The sequence below is a fragment of the Lutjanus erythropterus genome, chromosome 20, assembly GCF_056507025.1.
Source record: "Lutjanus erythropterus isolate fLutEry1 chromosome 20, fLutEry1.hap2, whole genome shotgun sequence".
NCBI classification, from domain to species: domain Eukaryota; kingdom Metazoa; phylum Chordata; class Actinopteri; order Lutjaniformes; family Lutjanidae; genus Lutjanus; species Lutjanus erythropterus.
This window is the reverse complement of record NC_139336.1, coordinates 13,113,677-13,134,239: the sequence shown is the minus strand read 5'-3', so window position 1 is coordinate 13,134,239 and position 20,563 is coordinate 13,113,677. Positions and strand designations below refer to the sequence as shown.

The following is a 20,563-nucleotide window of genomic DNA, read 5'->3' as shown; positions in this document are numbered from 1 at the left end:
TCCCCGTTGTACACTGTATGGCAAATTAAGCTGAAATTGGGCCCAACTCTAAAATAAGTCATACAGCTCAAAAAACGGGTGTGAAACATGCTCACATTGTACAGTGTATGCCCAGCTATACTCTACTAACATTGTGTATTAGTGTTTCTATTGGCTGATTGTGCACATCCTCACAGTCAAAATTGCTCAAAGGTGAGCTCAGTCGATTCTTCATAAGTCCTGCCCCTTTTTGCCCTGTGCTCCAACAACAGCAAAGCAAACCTGGTACCTTGGTCAGCTTTTGTCTTTCTTACACTTAGATAGGCTACGTGCTAGATTTGTCTATGTTGACATGAAAACCTAATTTTGAAGATGCTTTAAAGATGTTACAGCGGGACCTGTAAAAGTAACATATTCACATCTTAAGTTAGCTAACTAGCTAATCTACATCAATCGTGAAGTAGGTAGTTAGCTAGCATTTTGCTAACATTAGCTAACTTAAGACGTGACTACATGCAGCTTTTAAAGGAAAAGGAGAGTGCCGACCAAGGTCCCAAGTTTCCTCAGTTGCTATTGGAGCAAACAGCCAAAAAGGGTGGGACTAACTTGTCACAGAATTTTCCCTACAGGCATTTGATTGGTACATGTAGAAGGTGCAGTGGCCTTTACACAGTCTGAGGTGCCTCTTAGGAGGCACAGCTCAGGGGAAAAAACATCTTGCTTTAAATATTCTTCACATACTGTATGTACCCAGGCATGAAGGACAATTTCACTAAATGGATTTCGAGTTTATAATAATGGAAAGTTTCTGGGAGGACTAGTACACCTTCAGGGTTGTTCTTGAACAAAAAAACTCATATTTATTTTGTGAACTCCTTACAAATGCTAATATGTGCAATTTGAAAGGGGACGTACGATGCCTTGTATTATTGCCTCTGACAACAAGTCAGGAGAAAAACATGATGTTTTAGCAAACTTATATTTAGAAAAAAAAGTCTATATGATTATGATTCTATTCTTGCTCCATGTACCAAGTGTCACATCCTGTTAGGCAGACCTTTCCTCCTCATACCACACCCCTGTCCAACCACCAATGCCACCCAGACAAGTGATTAGAATGAGCATAGATATGCTAAAAAACCAGGCTCTTATTTAGGTTTTCTGTTGATTCATCCTGTTAGGACCGCAGCGACTTCACTGATGTTTATGTCACAGCTAAGCAAGCAGTACACACACAGAGACACAAAGAAAGCTGACGGCTCAGCCAGTGCACTTGCTCTTTTGCTCTGTCAGGTATTCATTTCAGCTGTGACAGCCTGCGCTTACCCTGCAGACACAGTGGCTAAATAGATAGGGACTGTTTGTGTATGTGTGTGTGTGTGTGGCAGTATTTGACCATGGCATGTGTTTATAAAATGTCATCCTTGGCTGTTCTCAGTACACCTTCCTGTCCAAATTGCTGTCCTCTAGCAATATGACTGAAGAATAGTGTAACAACCAAGGTGTGCAGCAAAGCTCTGAGTGGGTTGGTTTTATATACACTGCTGCAGGGTATTTTTAAACCATAATGGAATCTATTTAGATGGGGGGGGGGGGGGGGGGGGGATGAGTAACTGCAGTTGAATCTCAGTGGCCATCTTGGGGAGGAAAAAAATCTAGCAATAAATCCTCAATGCTCAGTTTGATTGGTGTGCCCTGGATGCCAGCCTTTGTTCTGTACCTGCGGATACAATGATTCATCTTTGTCTCTCGTACAAGAGCTGGAAACTTGTCACCTGTCAGTGAAAGCACATCCCTTAAGTCCTTGAAAAAAATAGTATGATAGTCGTCAAGCCTCTGGTCTTGATTTAAGTCAGTTGTCAGTAAATTCATTTTGTTGCTAGGTGACGCCAAAGTTTTATAACACTGAAAACCACCGTACCTAACAGTTTCAAGGTTATGGAGGTGTAATAATTTAATTTTTCAGAAGAAAAAATAAACTAAAACAAAGAAAACTCTGGTTTAACGTGATAAGACAAAAACTGGGTGTTATGTGCTAGCTGTGACAACATAAAAAATGAACTCACAAACTATCAGCAAAGGAAATATTCTCAGGTATTTTCCTTAATAAACATAAAAATACTACTGATCACTTCCTGAAATCCAGTTTCTCTCTTTTACCAAACTAAGACAGTAGCTTTGTTGACTTACACATTTCATGTAAACCTGACAAACAGAAACAAAGTAAAACTCCAAAATCATCTTGGTTAGTCCTTCCACTGTTAGAACAATCACCAGCTCTGGTTTAATTGAAATAAATCCTTAATTCACGGCATTAGATTTGAAGATATTCTGGTTATATATAGGCTGTTTGTCTCTCACTCACACTCCAGCTCAGTGGATATGTGCTGTGGGAGTGTGTTGCAGAGCAGGTGTTACTCATTAAAACATTAAATTAGAAAAAAAAAGAGAGACAAAAATCATCCCCCCAAAAAACAACTGCCGGTTGCAGGTAGTGGAGATATTTGTCCAACCACCTATTGCAGTGACCACACATATTCAGAGGATCTCATATTTTCTTAAACTACTGTTAAGAAACAAGCCAACAAAACTTGCTAACTAGTATTAGCTAATTTGTGTAGGGAATTGTTTTGCCTCCACCTAAGCTCCCCTTTACCAACAGAAAAGGGGTCCACATTTTGCTTTCTAATTTGTACTAGAAATCATATATTTACATGTCACATATTTAGAATATTATAGAGAGACTGAAGGAAAAAAATAATTAAGTGCAAAGAAGAGAGGTAAGTTTTTAATAACAGAACACATCCAAATGCAAACCAAAAAAGATGCAAGAAAACAGGTCTCATCACAGAGGGACTGTTTCAGTGTGTTCAGTTGTGAATGATCATCATATCCAATGTCAGAGTTCGACTAGTGGTCTGCGCTCATGAATACATTTACTATTTAACTATTGGGTTGTACCAAAAACTGAATGGTAGTCCTGTATTTGTTGTGTCACGAGACTGCAAGAGCACCAGTATGATTTCAAGAGGCTATATATGAAGGTCCTGTTTTGGGTCCCTGACTGCAAAAGCTCTAGACTCTTGGACTTATTTCCATTTAATGTCTTACCCCTTCAGATCCCGTGTGATTCTGAAGCCATTATGATGAAGATAACCTTCAAGACCTCAAGTCAAACTCTGACAAGTTCAATGATGACCTTTAGGTGCAGCTTTCTTTAAGAAACTAGAAGTGCATCTGTGAAGTGCAGGACAATATTATACAGTGATCCCTAAAATAAGATTTTGTATTGTCCTATAATCCACCAACAGATACCAACCAGATGGTCTTGACAAATATAGAGGTGTCTTGCTGAAGCTTTATATCTTATTTTGTTTTTTACTCGTAACAACAGCCCCACCAACCCACAAAAAGGCGCACTAGAGAAAAAAAACGATCAAATCAAATGCATTGTCAAAGGCCAGAAACATTAGGTCATCAATGGTAACTAACCTTCACCAACAATTGCCTTTTTTTATTTCCCCCTCAAAGGTACAAGACTTCAGCAAGACATGAGGACATAACGACTTAAGTGGCTGGGTTCAACTTCAGGTCATTTACACTCTCAATGAGTCTCAACATAAGACTCAGGTGAATTAGCCCATTAAGCTTAAATACCAAAGAGTCTTCATATCTGTGACGAAGCTTATCATCATGGCAAGCAAATCTGCACCCTTGAAGAGACTAGGCTTAGAGGGGAGGGATGAGAGGGACAGGAGGAAGGGGTAGAGAGGAATGGGAATGGAAGTAAAAGGAAAAAATGAAGGGCTCAGAAAGAGGTGAAAAGAGGGTGAAGAAAATGGGGGAAAGGAGGTTAAGAAGAGGAAGGTTTGCACAGCTCTTCAGTGACAGCAACAAGCTAGTGAGGACAGATTTAATTCAGGGTCCCCGGTCGACCTTTGTCCAATGCCTCATATTCCAGAAGTCCAGTAATATTCTACCGGCATTACAGAGCAGGATCTGATCCCTGGAGAACATTTCAGTCCGTTCAGGGGAACTCCTGAGTCTAATGGAGGATTCAACTCCCAGGAATCTGTGAAGGTTCCAACTTACGAACTCAGACAAGGATCCTTTTCCAGAACCTACTGGAGGTTTTGGAAACTAGTCCCATGTCCAGCTAGGTTTCTCTGGGCAGAACAAAGGAGAAAAGCTTCAGAACTCCGGGAGTGTGTTTGTGTGTTGGTTAGTCTGCTGGTGGGACTGGGTATACTGAGCAAACTGGTTAGACTGATGCGTAGTGGGCGGACAGGGTACAGTCTGGTTTGCTTGCTGGTTTTCTGATTGGTACTGTTCTAGCTCTCTCTTCCTCCTCATGGCTGACTGTAACTGCTGTTTGATTACAAGGATCTGACCTTCCAGTTCTGACAGCTCCTGAACCAGCGGGTTCCTGCCCATGCCAAGGCCGGGGCCGCAGTCGCCCGCACCCAAACCCCGGCACTGTCCTGAAGTTATGCCCTGCCCAGACCCCCCCTGCCCTGGGCCCAGTCCTTGGCCCAATGCCCGCCCTAACAGGTCGGAGCGACCATTAGCGTTGGTCACTATGGGCAGGTGTTTCTCCAGTAGGGGAAGAGAATGGGGATGAGGCAGGGGAGATGGTGGTGGTGGAGGAGGAAGATCCTGGGAGGATGGGCGCTCCAGGTCATTCTGCATCTCCTGTGGAAGGACCCTTCGCCTGTTGCAGTGGGAGGACTCTGCAGGATTCCAAGATGCTGACTGGTTGTTTCCCTCGTTGCACCTGGAGATAAGACAGATGCACGGAGAAATGTAAGGTGGCAATTCTGTTTTCTTCCTAAAATGCCAATGTGGGGCATAATGTGTGACTACAGCTTCCCAAGGTGATTCGCACGTAAAACCAGCAGTTTAGATGGTATCTCTCTCCCCTGCTATTGTATAGACACACAGATGCTGTCAACCGTGTGCTTACACACTGAACTGCTGCTGCACATACAACATAATTCAGCAATTGAGTGACTACCAGACCTTGAACAAGGTAGTAAAGTGAGGACCAATTTCCCTAAACTGCTGTATGGGAAAGTTCCAGACATTGTTAAGAGGCTTTGGAGGAATACAACAACTACTGTGAATGCTCGCCAAGAGGCAGTACAAGTGTTCTCACTGAATGTCCCATTAAATGAAAAATACCCCTTTTGTGTATATTGTACAGCTATTTAATAAATAACCTGCTTTTTTTTAGCTACACCAGTGGCTTGACTGTCTGACTGTGATGGTTGGTCCATCACTACGGTCAAAACTGAAATACTGCAACAACTACTGTCCAAACTAAAATATCTTGGATGGATATCACCATGCAATCTGGTATATACCCTCATGTTTATTTAATAACTTTGATGATCCCGTATATTTTCTTCTAGCACCATCACCAGCTCAGATTTAAATATGTCCATTACTTTGGTTTATGACCAAACGCCTGCAAAACTGATGACCTTCCCATCTGTCTCAGCTGTACTTAGTGCTAATAAAATTGTCTTTGATACATGCTAATATGCTCCCAATTGCTCACAACATGCTCAAACTGACAATTATGAGCATGCTGACATTAGCATTTCATTAAAAGTATAATCTCACAGACACTATCCTGGCTATAGACTCCCAGCCTTGTTTTAATCAGAATCCCATGGTTTTTCTGCCAAAAATAGTCTGAATAAATGAATTCTACATGTGGGGGTGTATATGAGTGTATATTTTGTAATGCTTTTGTAGTGATTAATGCAACTCCTGGTTTGCTAGCACCCATCATTTTACTGTATTTGCCTCCATAATGACATTGAGCAGCACATATTTATTTGTTTGGTGGCTGAGTTGCAGTGGGACTTGTTGATAAATGATTGTGCTCTCACAGGTTGGCAAATTGGATTTCTGTGTATGTTCATCATGCAACTTTTACTGAAGGATCTTCTTTCTCTTTCTCTCTTTTTTTTCAACTCCAGCCTCACAAGAGCCCTTATGCCCTTATGGTCTGACAAGCTGGCCTAATGGTCAAGCTACCAGCATATCTTGTTAGAACATGGCCATTATAGTTGAACAAGCAAAGTACACCCAATAAACTTTGCGGAACCAATTATCAAATGATGCACAGATTCAATCTTAACAATGTCATAATCATGTCAATTTTTAAATATAATGCAAATAAGCCTAGCATTTTCATTTTTTTTCAAAGATCATCCCCCGCAAAATGAAGGTATTTTGGACAAAAAAAGACCATAACTGTCCAGACTCCCTAGCATTATATTCATACCCAATTAATTTCTTCAGGCGCCAGCACTATTCCCAACAACCACTCCCACCCAACCTGGAGGTCTACCTTCATCTTTAAGCTAATGAGCACTATAGCAGCAGTGGGCTGGAGATGTGAAGTGTCAGTACGACCCAACATCACTAATGTTATTTTCTATCCAGGCTTATATACCACATGACAAATCCTTTCTCATCATGCTGCTGCAGGGAGCGATGGAAGAGCAGAGCGATCCTCAATCAGTGTCAGTCTCACAGCATTTGTCCTACCTTCTTTTCAACTCATTTTACCTGCAAATCACATTTCATTTACTGAGGAATCACCGCAAACCACGGACGAAAAAATATCATCTCAAAGCTATTTCACTGAAGTTTTAAAGCCAGACAAACTCTTCTTGTTGGTGACATATCAATCCCTTTGATTACACTGACCATGAAAAACTCCTGCAACAGCAAGTCACCCTGGACCTTTGCCCAAAGCTTCTTCCTTTTTTTTCACAGCATCAGCACACGACAGGAAGAAGGCAGAAAGAAAGTGGCGTCTGCAATACATGATTGGATATTACACAAGGCTGGTGTCATCTCGGGTTTAGAGAAAATACCAGCAAGTGTCCTTGCTTTTATGCTTCATCAAACCATGGAAATGTTTTGCTGAAGGCAGCCCTTGTCCTCATAATTGATTCTGAATATTTAGTTAAAATTGAAATGTTTATCTTTTGATTAATACATAATCAACTTTATAGTATTACAGTTTCTGTGGTCTTTATTAAAATAACATTATGAGGTATTTTTGTGAGTCAGTGGATTAGATGCCCTGTAAAGGCAACATCCCATGTCCTTATTCAAGCAAACAAAACAAGAAAAGTTGAATTTTAATACAAAATTATATTCATAAGAATTTAAAAATCTGTTTTAAAAAGTTTTTATGAACAGAAACTTTTAAATATTATACATTTAAATCTCCTGAGACCACTTTGTGTTCCCTATCACTGAAAATGAGAACACAACCCAGTACATAAAGCACCAATACAGTTCTACTCTTTGCCAACTCAAATGTTTCATCCAGTCATTTACAGGATATCTCTGATGCCAGGGACTTAGAAAATAACAAAATTTGGTTTCTTCTCTCAAACAGAAACTTTTCACACCTATTGGACCAGATCTGCAAGCTGAAAAATATCCATGATTTCATTAAAGGGGTATAGATGAGAGATTCCCATCATATGAATTGAAGCCTAACTGAAGCACTCTCTGAGTCAAAGGTATTTTTTTTGCTGGTGTTAAAAAAAGTGACAAGAAGAATCTAATGAGATGCTTCTGACATCAAAAGAGACTTTAAGCTGAAGGATGAGACGTCAGAATATAAGAACATAAAAAGAATCTTATCTTAAAATGACACGTGCACCTTTAGACAAGAAGGCACCTGTGCTTACATAACGGCTGCAATGGGGATGAGAAGATTTTGTGACATGGTCAACATTATCATGGTCTCTTAAGCCTTAAGTCTCAAGATAAGCGGCCCAATTTTAGAACCTTTATATGCATTACTTGTTGGTGTTACTGTTCTACACTTTTTAGCACAGATGTTGTCTAACTAATTATGATATGATGCAGAAGCCAGTGATTTCAGGGCCCTGCGTTACAATGTCTAACAACTGACTTTTCCCAAGTTCTGCCCCTTTTAGCCAAACTGTGGTCAACTTTCTCCTTTCCTGTTTCCTTGACACATTTTTCCTCCCAGGAGAGTGAAGTCATGACAACTTGACCTCCTCTGATTGGCTAGTACTCACTACCTTCATTTATTTGGATTGAGTTGGGTAGATTTAGGCATATAGAGTGAGATTAGGTAGGGTTAGGGTAAGAATCTCAGGGTAAGAGAATAAGAGGTAGGTCATGCCTTCACCATCGTGGGAAAACAATGGCTCCTGTCATTAGCTATGTGCTAGGCTCACCTATATTAAAAAAAAAAAAGAAAATTAGCTAGTTAGCTACCTAGCTAGCTAACAATTGATACACACTGGCTAGCTAGATAGCTAGAATTTGACTAACATTAGCTATCAGGTGTAACTATCTACCTAATGATTTATATAGATTAGCTAGCTAATTAGCCAGTATGTTGAAACCATTAAGATAGATAAGTTAAGATGTGACAATATAGTAGGCTATGGCAGTTTTACAGGTCTCCCGACTTTAAACCATCTTTAAAATTTGGTTCTCAACATAGACGGGCCTAGCATATCTATAGCAATACAGGAAACAGTAAAATTAACCAAGGTTTCGGTGGGTAGCAAGCTGGAGCACAGAGCAAATTAAATTGCGGCCTAAAAAATTGCGGCCTAAAATTCACCTTCACAGACTTGGTTTCATCTGTAATAACCCCTCTTGACCTGTTTTTTTTTTACATTTTTAGCTTGTCATGTAATATTTTTGCTTTTATCGATTAATTATCTTTTGTTTTTTATTCATTGATTTTGAAAACACTTTGTGGCTCCTCTGAACGGTATTTTATTTCCTCAGCATTTAGAGGTCCATGTTTTACTCTCATATGAAAAAGGAGCTCTTCCATTTTTCATGATATGAATGGGGATGACGATTGAGACAGAGCTCATATCATTTCACTGGAAATATATGAAGACTAACTTTTTTTTGCCTAGTAGAGAGTCCCACAAGAAATAATGATATCAAGGTCAGAGAGGGAACAGTGCACCAAGCAGTGCTGGCAAGTGTGCAGATGAAAAGCATGCTGAAATACAAATCATTATGTTTTTTTCCCCTGAAATGCTGGGATGTCCTTCACATGATAAGTTTTTCCAAGATGATGTAGAGAAATTCACCCTAAAAATCACTTCATATACAAGTGTCTGGGTGGTGTGAGATTAAGTTGCATCACAAAGCAGAACAACACATAAATTTCTTACTTTAAATGTAAGAGCTGTGAAACTCATCATCATGTTCCTCTGATTGATGTCAGAGGGCATCTACATTTCTAACTTAAATATAGAGCTTTTTGTTTTACATTCTGTATATGAAGAGGCAGGGAGCCTATAGACACGACCGCGAGTCACTCTGTTTTTTTTTCCCCATCAATTACGGAGAGATAATTTAGTTTCCACACCTGATGAGTGTTAAGTACCCTGATCCTTTTCTTCAGAGAGGGCAAATCTCTCCTCCCCACTCCCTTTTCCAGTTCTCAGTCCTCAGAGATATCTAGTCTCTCCTACTTCCAATTGGCAGGGTCAAGAGATTCCTCTCATTAAGATACATCCTATTCTTCGTTTCTGCTTTCATAAATATTGATTTTCTCTTTATTCGGTAGTTTCACAAATGTCCCTACAACATTATAGATGCAGAGTTATTAGACACACAAATACAGAATCTAAAGCTTCTGTAAAAAGAATTTGGTTTAACTTAAAAAGGTAAGTGTCTGGGCTGACTTAAAATTATAAGTTGACTGAATTTAAAAAGACAAGTTGAGGTAATTTGCAATGATTCAAAGTAAATAAACTTTTCTTGTCAAACTTAATATTATTCAGTTCTATTTGAGAAAATCTGTTCAGTAAGCTTGAGATATAAGTTGAACCAACAAGTCTTTAGTCGCACCGACCAACATTCAATATTTATTATAATTTATTAACTTAATTAACTAATTCATTACTAACCTTCATCATAGTTGGCAGTGTTTTAATTTTTTCTGAAAACGAGCAACCATGATTTATCTTGAAGTGTATTAGAGACACACAGCAAGCTTTCATCATAAATATTTTCTAAAAAACAAAAGAGAGGGGTCTTGGGAGAGTTTCAGACAAGAATGAGATAGACCTATGGTCACAGTGACCTTTGACCTTTGACCATGAAAATCTAATCACTTCATCCTTAAGTTTAAGTGGACATTTGTACCAACTTAGAAGAAATTCCCTCAAGGCGTTCTTGAGATACAGCGTTCACAAGAATGAGATGACCTGAAAACATAAAGCCTGTGACCCTGTCTGTTGCAAGGATGGAGCCATTAAAAAAACTTTTTTTTCCGGGTTTTCCAAAAAATTCTAAATCATAGAGGTCCTCCAGCTTACTCATGAATGTGCACAAAAAATTAGTCTGATGGGTCCAGTAATTGAGTGTTGGTTCAGATTGGCACGCGCAAGCAGTCCAGGCGGGAGGCTAATTAACTCAAATAAATAAAACTTGTACATTTGTGTGAAGTTAATGAGAAATGATTAGTTGATTCCTGTGTGACTTTTTACAGTGTATATCGCCTTGCGCTCTCGGGTCAACCAGTTCAGTGTATGAAGAGAGGACAGCTCTTGTTGTGCTACACCCTTAGAATGGAATTAGAATGGAAAATGTCACCACTGACCAGTATTTCCCAACCCATCTGCCAGTACAGATGTTGTGACCAGCAGTCACAACAAGACACGTGCCCGGCTTGTAGCTTAGTGAACCTTCAACAAGCAGGACACAGGTGCACCAGATAGATATGCACCCTGCTGAAGTGTCCTTGAGCAAGATATTGAATCCCTACCAGCTCTGAGGGTTCGCAGCTCTGCACAGTTTTGAATGACCTCTTGACCACCCCATGGAAGGGGAAACGTTAATGTCAAATTTGGTCTTCTTGTATTCGACCCCTATAAAGTACCTCTTATTGGTTGTGATTACGCTCTTTTAAAAGTGCTGTGATGGTGTTCTGTTGCAAGAATTCCACAGCAGGAGTGAAACAGGGGAGCACAATCCCTGCCCAATTATTTTGACACCGCAGAGTTGACCGAAAATTCAACTCTTGAGGGAAAACGTATGTGCCCTCGGAAGTGAGGAAACAAAGGCAGAATACAAACCACTTCCTACACATCAAAGGCACTGCATAGTTTACTGTATATGGAAGGGCTACCCAAACTTTTTCATGTCAAGGATCCTCACAGTAAAAGCAAATTAGACCGCAGGTGCCCAATTTGAGAGGATTTTGTTTTCATGAATCCCCTTTGAGTATTTTTGTCTTTTTTGTTTTGAACATAATAACGTCCTCATAGTCAATCTATGATCACACCAGGATCACAATAAATTACAGTCTATTAAAACAGCCAACCTTTCTTTCTTTGTTGTTCCAAAAACCATGATACAATTTAAAAATCATTGCTTTCGGGCAGAAACCTCATACCTCATATTTATCATATAAATATATAAATCATAACTCAGTGCTATTGGTAACCCCTTACGTCTATCTGTCCAACTCCAATAGCTCCATTCCACCTTTATCTTGAATGAATCCTTTTGTTGAAGACCCCCTACAATCCACCCCTAGAGCCTCTGTTGGACCCTGGACCCCAGTTTGAAAACCACTGGTATATGGTATCTTACATGAATGACATGCAGTTGGAATGGTGTATGAAACAAATACATAACACTGAAAAGGATCTGAAAATGTCAGTTATTATAAATACATCTGGAACTGAAGTCTACATTGTTAATCCCATCTTTATGAAAGGAACAGTGTGTAGGATTTAGTTACATCTAGTGGTGAAGTTGTAGACTGCAACCAACTGAATAGGCTACCACTTGACTCACCCCCACTTCCAGGCATGCAGGAGAAACTATGATGAAAACAATGTGACCTCTAGAGTTAGTGTTTGGTTTGTTCATTCTTGGCTACTGTAGAAACATGGTGGTTCAACATGGTAGCCTCTGTGGAAGATGACCTACGCCATCGCCATTTTTCCCACGGGTGTGGCACAAAACATATTTTTTCCATAAGCCACCGTTATAAAAGAGATGTCTGTAAAAATGTTGACAGGACACCTCAAACTGCAAAAAATGTCAAGCATTACACTTTCAACATGATTTGTTGATCCATTGAGCTATTATACTCATAAAACTTTCTTTAAGCTGAGAAAAGCGATTTAAAAATCTGTCATCATTACAATATAAAGTTGTTAGCCTGAGTGGGAATTCATGGGTGGGGCCGTAGGGAGAAACACAACACTGTGCATAGTCAGTGGGCCGCATACTGTGGAAGTAATTCCACAAGCTAGAAAGCTTTTTGCCGTACGTGCCAGGCCACAGACATTTATATGTAGATGCCGCATTTCTGAAATGAACTCGATAATTGGATGAGTGGTGTTATGTTCAAGAGTTTATGATCTCTGTGGAGTAAACACCACTCATCGAGATCGGTCCAGGAATTAGTGACACTTTTATATCCAACAAGACCACACCTCCCTCGATTACATGTATTTGCTCGCAGATCAGTCTTGACCTTTCCCCTATGGCTGCAATGTAAACTTAATGCAGCGACAAGCCTAAGTGCGGCATCAACGTACATCTATACACCAGGCAAACACTTCTCATTGGACATAGGCAACATCAGGTGATTATACACTAATGAAAACATATTTATAAATATTATACTCCGACTGACACATTTTGATAAAAGATTCCCTAAATCATACACACTGGACCTTTAAGTTGTGACTGATTTTATTAATGATATGTATAAGTAAGTGGGCTCTCTGGTCCCATCCCACATCATTTCTCCATCAAAGCGATTATAGCAGCTGAATTGTAACTGATATTCTTGATCTACTAGAAGTGACAACCTTATTTTAGAGTGGGTGTTGGTTAAAGGTCTTCTGTCGAGCTACATGACCTTATCACTGCGTTTGATACTAAATCACAGGATCTTAATTGGACATCGGAGAGCCTTTCAGGGTATTAAAGACACTGCTCGTAATTCTCTCAGACAGACACTTCTCTGATGCCTTTGGGCTTTTCTACAACCTTGTTAGCACAGGAATGAAATACGTTACGGCTCCGTCCTAAGCAGTCATTTTAAGCCAATTAAATTTTTACTCATATGCTTCGTTTGGTTACATAATGCCTTTTAATATGCTGATGAAACACAGGTGTATATGTTGTGGTTTACGCTGATACTTGAAAGGTTTTTGGTGTGTTTTAACCGACCCCAAGCTGGACCCATTCGCAGAACAAAGTCTTACACGCACATGAATGGGAAGACAGACGACTGACAGGGTTTCTGCAGGACACTGACAATGATGACAGTAATAATTTCTGACTCTTAGACAGCGTGCAGGCAGGATTCAGAAGAGCTTGATTGAATGAGCATAATTATGCAGCAGTAGGTAATCTATCCTCATTACCACAGGCATCCCTCACATGGCCTTGGTGCCATAATTATTACGTGTATTTAATCCCCACTTTGAGAGCTCCACCTGAGTGTCCCCACCGTCTGTGGTGCTAAGTAGGGATAGATCGAGTACAGCAGAATCTTTCTAACAGAGGAAGATAAAATGGAACTCATTTGCTTGGCATAAGCTCGAGGGTTGTTTTGATCTCCCTGTAGAAGCCTTTAAAAAAAGATAAATTCCCACTTTGCTTACCCTACATCAGATATGCTTATCTGATAGCATCTGAAGAGGATGCTCCAATGTGACATTAAACATGACAAAGTGAGCAGTGATCAAATGTGAATAAAAGAGGCTTCAATATGACACACACACAGTGGTGGTGTCGAAACAACTGCGAAGGTTTATGTAACTAATCTGGACCAGGCGACGTCTGAAAAGAAACTGAGACTGACCAAAAAGAAGCTCCCATGATTCACTAAATCTCCCCCTCTCACCCACTGTGCCAAACAATACTCTGTGACGTCAGTGCCAGATTATTTCCTCAATTTCCCTTACTGATAATTAGCTTCCAACAGACTGACCATTCTGTTTAGTTTCCGATTAAAAACGAGTCCCTCAACCGCCACTTGGATGTTAATTGATGTCACTTATTCGCAGCCTGATAATTTGGCCAATGGGCCGTTTGAGTTTGAAAAACTGTCTTCCTGTAAAAGTGCTTCTGTGCTTTTTATAGTATGAATGAAGGTTTCACCATATGTGATATGTGATGTGTTCAAGTGACGCTCCAGAGTTCGGCATGGCATCTTCCTGAAAGGTAGAATATCCAGGATCTGTCAGTTGCTGTTTGTAAATGCACTAGAAATATAGTTAATGAGTGGGTTTCATTTCCAGGATGTCAAATACTTTTGGGTAGGTAAAATGTCCCGAGCACAACAAAGTAATCATAAAATAGTAAGGTACAGGTGGAGGGTGAGTCTCTGTTGATGCTGATGGTGCCACATGCTTTTTGTGGTTCTTGGGAGATGACTGAGAGGGAATGTTTTCATGTGATATTTTGACTTTAGTATTTTTGTGTGTATTGTTGCTACAACTTCAATGCAGTCATGGTATTTTAAGATTTTAACCCCTTTGAGGAATAACAATACACAATGAAAAAGGAACATATAAAAACAGGTGTACGCCCATCCACCTGTTCTTATGAGCATTCTCCATTTGAGAATTCAAAAAAACTTGAGGGGAAACGCTGGAAATTGAAAAATGAAAAAAAAAAAGACTCAGAAAAACAGCAAAATATGACAAAGTGCAAATGGAAAAAGACTTACCGAAGACATCTTCAGGAGGAATGAAAACCCTGAGTCCAAACATTAATGTGACTTAAATGTTCACTGACACTTCCTGTAAAAAATAGCTAAAAATAGCAGTGGATGACAACTCTGATCTGTGTGGAGTGATGAGGAGACTGTAATGTTCCTCAAATTAATACATGTAGCAAACAAATGCCACATTCACATGGCACTTTCTGGGTGATCTTCTCTTTTTATTACATCATCACATTGTTCCTTCCTCTTCCACCATGGTTTCGTGGCAGCTGACTGGACAATTAACACTGACAACTGATTCTCTCAGCGAATCCATTCCTCATATTTGCAGTAATTATGGAAAGAAACATACATTAAGCTGAATTTCTTGGAACTTTGGACAGAATTTGTGCTGCAGTTGGATGGAAACCAGACTATTGCTGTGTCAGCATCATTTTGTGTTGCACAAGGTAGTTGTAAAGGGTCCCATAAAACATTATGGTTCAGAAAGATTTGTCTTTTGCTTAATTTTTTCTTAACTTTCTTTCTTAAAATCTCTAAAATAACATCTGAATGCTTAATACATGAGTGTCTCAGGGCCTCATAACTCAACTATTCAATAATCAATAATGATTCAGGAAGACAGTAGCGCCTGTTCACCTTATTGCCATCTGGCAAGAGATACAGAAGTATCCACTGCTGAACCACCAGACTACAGAACAGCTCCTTTCTTGAGACTGTGAGACTCCTCAATTCAATTTATTCTCCACACACAACAATAAATATGTATCATATATTCAAGGATTGGAAAGGGGGATGTGGAAGGGCTGTGTTTTCCTTAGGGCCCCAAAATGACTAAACCCAGCCCTGCCTTCAGACATGTGTTAACACATTTAGAAATTGCTCTAATTTTAACAATAATTTGAACTTGTTCACTTATGTTGTCATAATCTTTGAAATTATATCTCTGCCTTTATGAAAAATCCAGTTTCAAGTTTCCACACCACACTTTTGCGAGCTGAATACTGGACCAGGATTGGCTCTCAAACTATTTGCGATGTCACAAATCATGCTTTTAGGCCAATCCCTGAAAATGGGATTTTCACAGCATATTGAAACTTTCTACTTGCTGCAGATGAGTGTGAGCACAACTTTCTGGTGTCAGTCTCTGCGCATACATCATTCTGCACAGTGAAGGCCAAACATTCAACTCTAGGAACAAGAAGAAAAACATATTTTTGACTGGAGGGGAACTTCAAATTTTCTTCTGCCTTAAGTTTGAGGCAAGCCTGTTTCTGATTCATCCTTGCATGGTAATAGTTTTAATGAGCCTAAGTCTCAAGTGAAAACAAAATGTACTAAATGGGTCACAAATTATTACAAAATAACTGGGCTCAGTTCAAATTCAGTTCAATTAGTTTAGGACGTCCTCAGATCAAATTCACAAGAAAAGCATTATGAAGCATGAATATCACAGTGATGTATTTGTCTGGTGGATTATTCGATTGAACTGAAGCTGTATTGAGGCCAGCCTCTAATGACAAGGACAGTACCTCTTCTCAGGTTTGGTAACAGTCGGCAGTTTGTCATCGTTGAAGACTGAGTTGAGGGCCCGGTGTAGTCTCTGGAAAAACAAGCAACACATTAGCTGTCACATTACGGTAAATCATTTTGTCTGTGTCTCTATGATTGTTCTATTTTTTATTGGGAACATCAAAGGCTCACTGTATTTTGCATGTGTGTGTTAATGAGAAAGACACAGTGGAACCGCAACAAAATGTGTCACTGTCTAAATAGATACGGATTACGGTTGAAGTGTTAGAAAATGCCTCTGATACTGCCTAAAATGCTGGTATTGGCAAGTACACAAGTCTCTGCACCGATGTGATACCGCTTAATTTAATTTTAATTAGAACCAATTCCTACCAGGGATTCTGGAGTCTGTATAATGATGTCATACTAAATGGTGTCTGATTGTTTTGTATTAATTTGAATGACCAGGATAACTTATATCTATACATACATTAACAATAATTCAATTTGAGAACATTTTACACTACATCAGAAGGCAAACTTGAACACTAACATACTGTTGAGACCTAGAAATTTCCACTTTCCAATTCAAAATGAACACGATCAAATAAAGTTTTTAGATCCCGTTGAAGTTTTTGTCCATATTTGCTCTGTCACAGATGCAAGTGCGCGTCACACCTTTTTAATCAGCTGACGACATGACTGTCATTCATTCATGTTCATTAGTTGCAAACCGATCTGCTCAGTTCACTGTTCAACAAAAACATGTATCTGCACATTCATGAACGTTCACTCTTTTAGCAGATTTATGCACAATACTGGACTGCACTTGCAATTTAGTATTTTTATATTCTGGTATGGCTAGTTTCACTTACCTGTAAATAAAAAAAAAATCTGAATACCCCTTCTAGTGGTGACAGTAGTGTGGTTCAATCTCAGTTCATGGTCAAGAGGGTGCTTCACTGTGTTGTATATGTGTGTAAGTGTGTATGAGTTCAGTACCTGGCTTGTGTGCAGCCAGTATTTGAAGCGTGGCTCCTTGACCCTTGGGATCACCAGCTTGTACACAATGTGCTCTGCTATAGTGGTCAGCAGAGATAAGGCCACGCCCACACAGAGCATCACAAACAGACCGGAGAAATGCTTTATACCCATCTGCAGCGTCTGGAGAGACACAGAGGTAGAGAGTGAGAGAGGTCACTGGCAGGGGAAAACAAAGTGGAGAGATGGAGAAAAAGAAGGAGATGCAGAGGATAAGACATCAGGGATGCATATATACTGCTTCTAATGGAGGAGTAATTGTCTATGCAGGAAGTAAAAAGTCCCTCAGGTTGTGTTGCACGGTGATAAAACAGTCATTAAACAAGACAGTTTAAACATTTGTTTAATTATTGATCATGCCCTTTATCTTGAAATTCCCATGGTCTGTGTATATTATGCAACATACATGCAATATACATCATATTGCACAAAGTGTAATATATATGCACAGTTGTATGGAAGCCCATTTCACCAATTTGATTAAAAAGTCTAATAAGTCATTATAATGAGAAACCTTCTCAGAATAATGAGAAACTTTTATATTATTTTGAGACACTAACTCTTATTTGAAGAAATTTTCCCATTATTTTGAAATATTAAGTCAATATTTTGAGATATTAGCTGACTTCTGGAGAAACGTTTTCATTATTTTGAGATGGTGATCTATTATTTGTACAAAATCTCATATTATTTTGAGACACTAACTCATCATTTTGAGAAATTGAAAGTCATTATTTTGAAGTAAGTCATCACTTTGAGATAATAACTCATTATTTTGATAAAGTTCCTCACTCTAATGAATCACTGTATCTTTTCCACCTCATCACATTGGTGATATAATCATTCTCAAGGTAAGCTAAATAAATGACATTGACATGTAATTGTCATTAAAATAAAGTATTTTTATTCCTCTTCTTATTTTGCTTTTTGAAATTTACTCTCTTTTTTGCTTGTGCTCTGTTTAGTACTATAACAAAAAAAATTAATGAGAATAATACAATAGTACAACCGCATGTGTGTGGGCATCCTTATCTTATTCAAGCAGATGTTGTTTTCAGTAGTAGGCGTGGTGGCAGCTTTTGGTTGGTGTATGCAAAATTGTTTCTCCACCTAACGCTTTAATGATAAAACTTGTGTAATTGTATTATTATTATTATTTTTTGCCATTTTTACCCATGAAATGTGGGAACCCCTTGATGTATTCACCGCAGTCAGAAGTTTCTACACCGTCTCTGTAACAGCAAGTTTGGCCGACCTCCCAGGAGTCATCGGCTCCCATTGTTTTCAAAATTCCATTAAAAACAGCTCACATAGACAAAACGCTGCACTGACAAACCTAATGCATCATGCATTTTGTTTTTCCCATAACTTGACTTTATAACACCACAATCACTGCAGCTACAGTTGTAAAAGCTTTCTACAAAAAAAGAGAGAGCATGAGGAGACTTGCTCAGGTTTTTCTTTCAACTGTTTTCACACAGAAGTAAACAACAGTATGAAGCGGTGGAAAAGTGATACTAGTCTCCAAACTAAATAATTAACAGCATTACAAAGTCAAACTGCAGTACAGTAGAAGGGAACAGGGTAAGTTCAGCCAGTGGATAAAATGAGTCACCCCTTCTATCTAGCACAAAGTAGCTACCCATAAACAAAACTAATCATGTGACCACAAACTAAGGAAGCATAGTTCACATTACTTGATCCATATTGGACACAAGGTAATGGATTTTTGGCCAAAAAAGAAAAAAATCTGTCTCTGAAAAATGTTAAAAAAAAACAAAAAACAAAAAACAAACTTATACATTTCCATTAAATTCTTTGCCATAGGTTGAACTTTATTTGATACTGTCACTGTCCTAAAACAGAGGTTTTACAATTTCAATAGTAAATCGGATATTGATGGAAATAAACTTCCAATTTCAATAATCAAAATAAAATCCAGACTTCTCTCCATCAACACCTACATGTGTTGTCTGGTGCATCTCAGAGGGAAAAAAAAACAATACTTCAAAGATGACACAGCTTATCTTACCTTAGTTTTAAAGAAGGATTTGAAAATCTAAATGACAGTTGTCTCTTAATCAGTGCAAATCAAGAGTCTAGTCTTACCCTGGTATACCCATCACTTCTAAAAGATAAATAATTAAATAAATTTAATTTCAAATTTAAAATCAAATTGAATTGTGACCCTAAAATCAAAAGTAAAAACAAATATTGGATTTGGAGATTCGTGACACTCCTTTTCTATAACCATGATAATTATATAACTACACAAGACCGTCAGGTATGTATTTTAGCCATTATTTGAAACGAAACCATCAAGTGGCGCATGTTACCCCATTCTCCCCTACTGAATTCAGCATTGCATTTCAAAGAGAAATTTAAGACATTTCAAGAGATTTTGACATCTTAAATAACAGAGTGTCACCTTCACTAACTTCTCGTGGAAAAATACAGCATGTGTTTCATTTTAGATGTTTCCTCCTTTGAAAACCCCTCAGATTGTCTCACTCTGGGATATCACACTTCTCAATAAAATTGTGATTTCAGCCCCTCACATCTTTATTCATACTCATTCTATTCTAAATGTGTCACTACGGAGAAACCTTTCAGAAACGTATAATGAGTCTGCAAGCGTAGCCATCTGTGACATCACACTTTTCTTAATAGAGCACCTGTGGCAGCACTTCCTGCAGATGTACATTCCCTTATGAATCGTTTTACTGCTGAGTATGGAGCCGCTTGTGATACAGCCACAGCAGCAATGATTGCATTATAAAGTCATGTTGGAAAAAAATATACATGATGGATTAAATTCGTCATTGCAGTATTGTAACTTGGCGGGCTCGCTGTAATGAAATTTCGGAGAGTGGGAGCTGATGATTCCGTGGAAGTTGGGCAACACAGACAGTGGTAGCATCCGACTGCCGGAGGAAGACATTTCAAACTTTGTGGGAATTAATTTGGATGGGGAAAGATAAAATTATATTGCCGTGGTATTATCCTTTTACAGCAAGACAAGCTTGCTGAGGATACGTGACATTAATCTAATCTAATACTTAGCTCCAGTGCATAAAAAGCAGTGTAAGTTATTGTGTATTAACCCACTTCAACATTCCTCACAGTTATGGGTGTTCTTTGGATCAGCAGATTTAAGCAGATTTTGGCAACACGCACACTTTATGTCTTTTTTTCACTGTATGCAACCACATAGAACAACCGTTTCTCACAATGATGTTATAATTCACAACTCCACTTCTGTTTTTTTATCTCCTTTGGTTCACTACA

General features: G+C 38.9%; 1 protein-coding gene across 1 annotated transcript in view; it reads right to left on the bottom strand.

Annotated features, from left to right (window-relative positions):
* Window positions 1–2,741: 2,741 nt before the first annotated feature.
* grin3a (glutamate receptor, ionotropic, N-methyl-D-aspartate 3A) overlaps window positions 2,742–20,563 on the bottom strand; it is a 67,190-nt gene continuing 49,368 nt past the window's right edge. The window contains exons 8-10 of the mRNA XM_084746249.1: window positions 17,237–17,398; window positions 16,255–16,325; window positions 2,742–4,753 (exon numbers count right to left, since the gene is read on the bottom strand). Coding sequence (XP_084602375.1) covers window positions 4,171–4,753; window positions 16,255–16,325; window positions 17,237–17,398 — 816 coding nt within the window. The 3' untranslated portion in view covers window positions 2,742–4,170. The remainder of the gene's footprint in view (window positions 4,754–16,254; window positions 16,326–17,236; window positions 17,399–20,563) is intronic.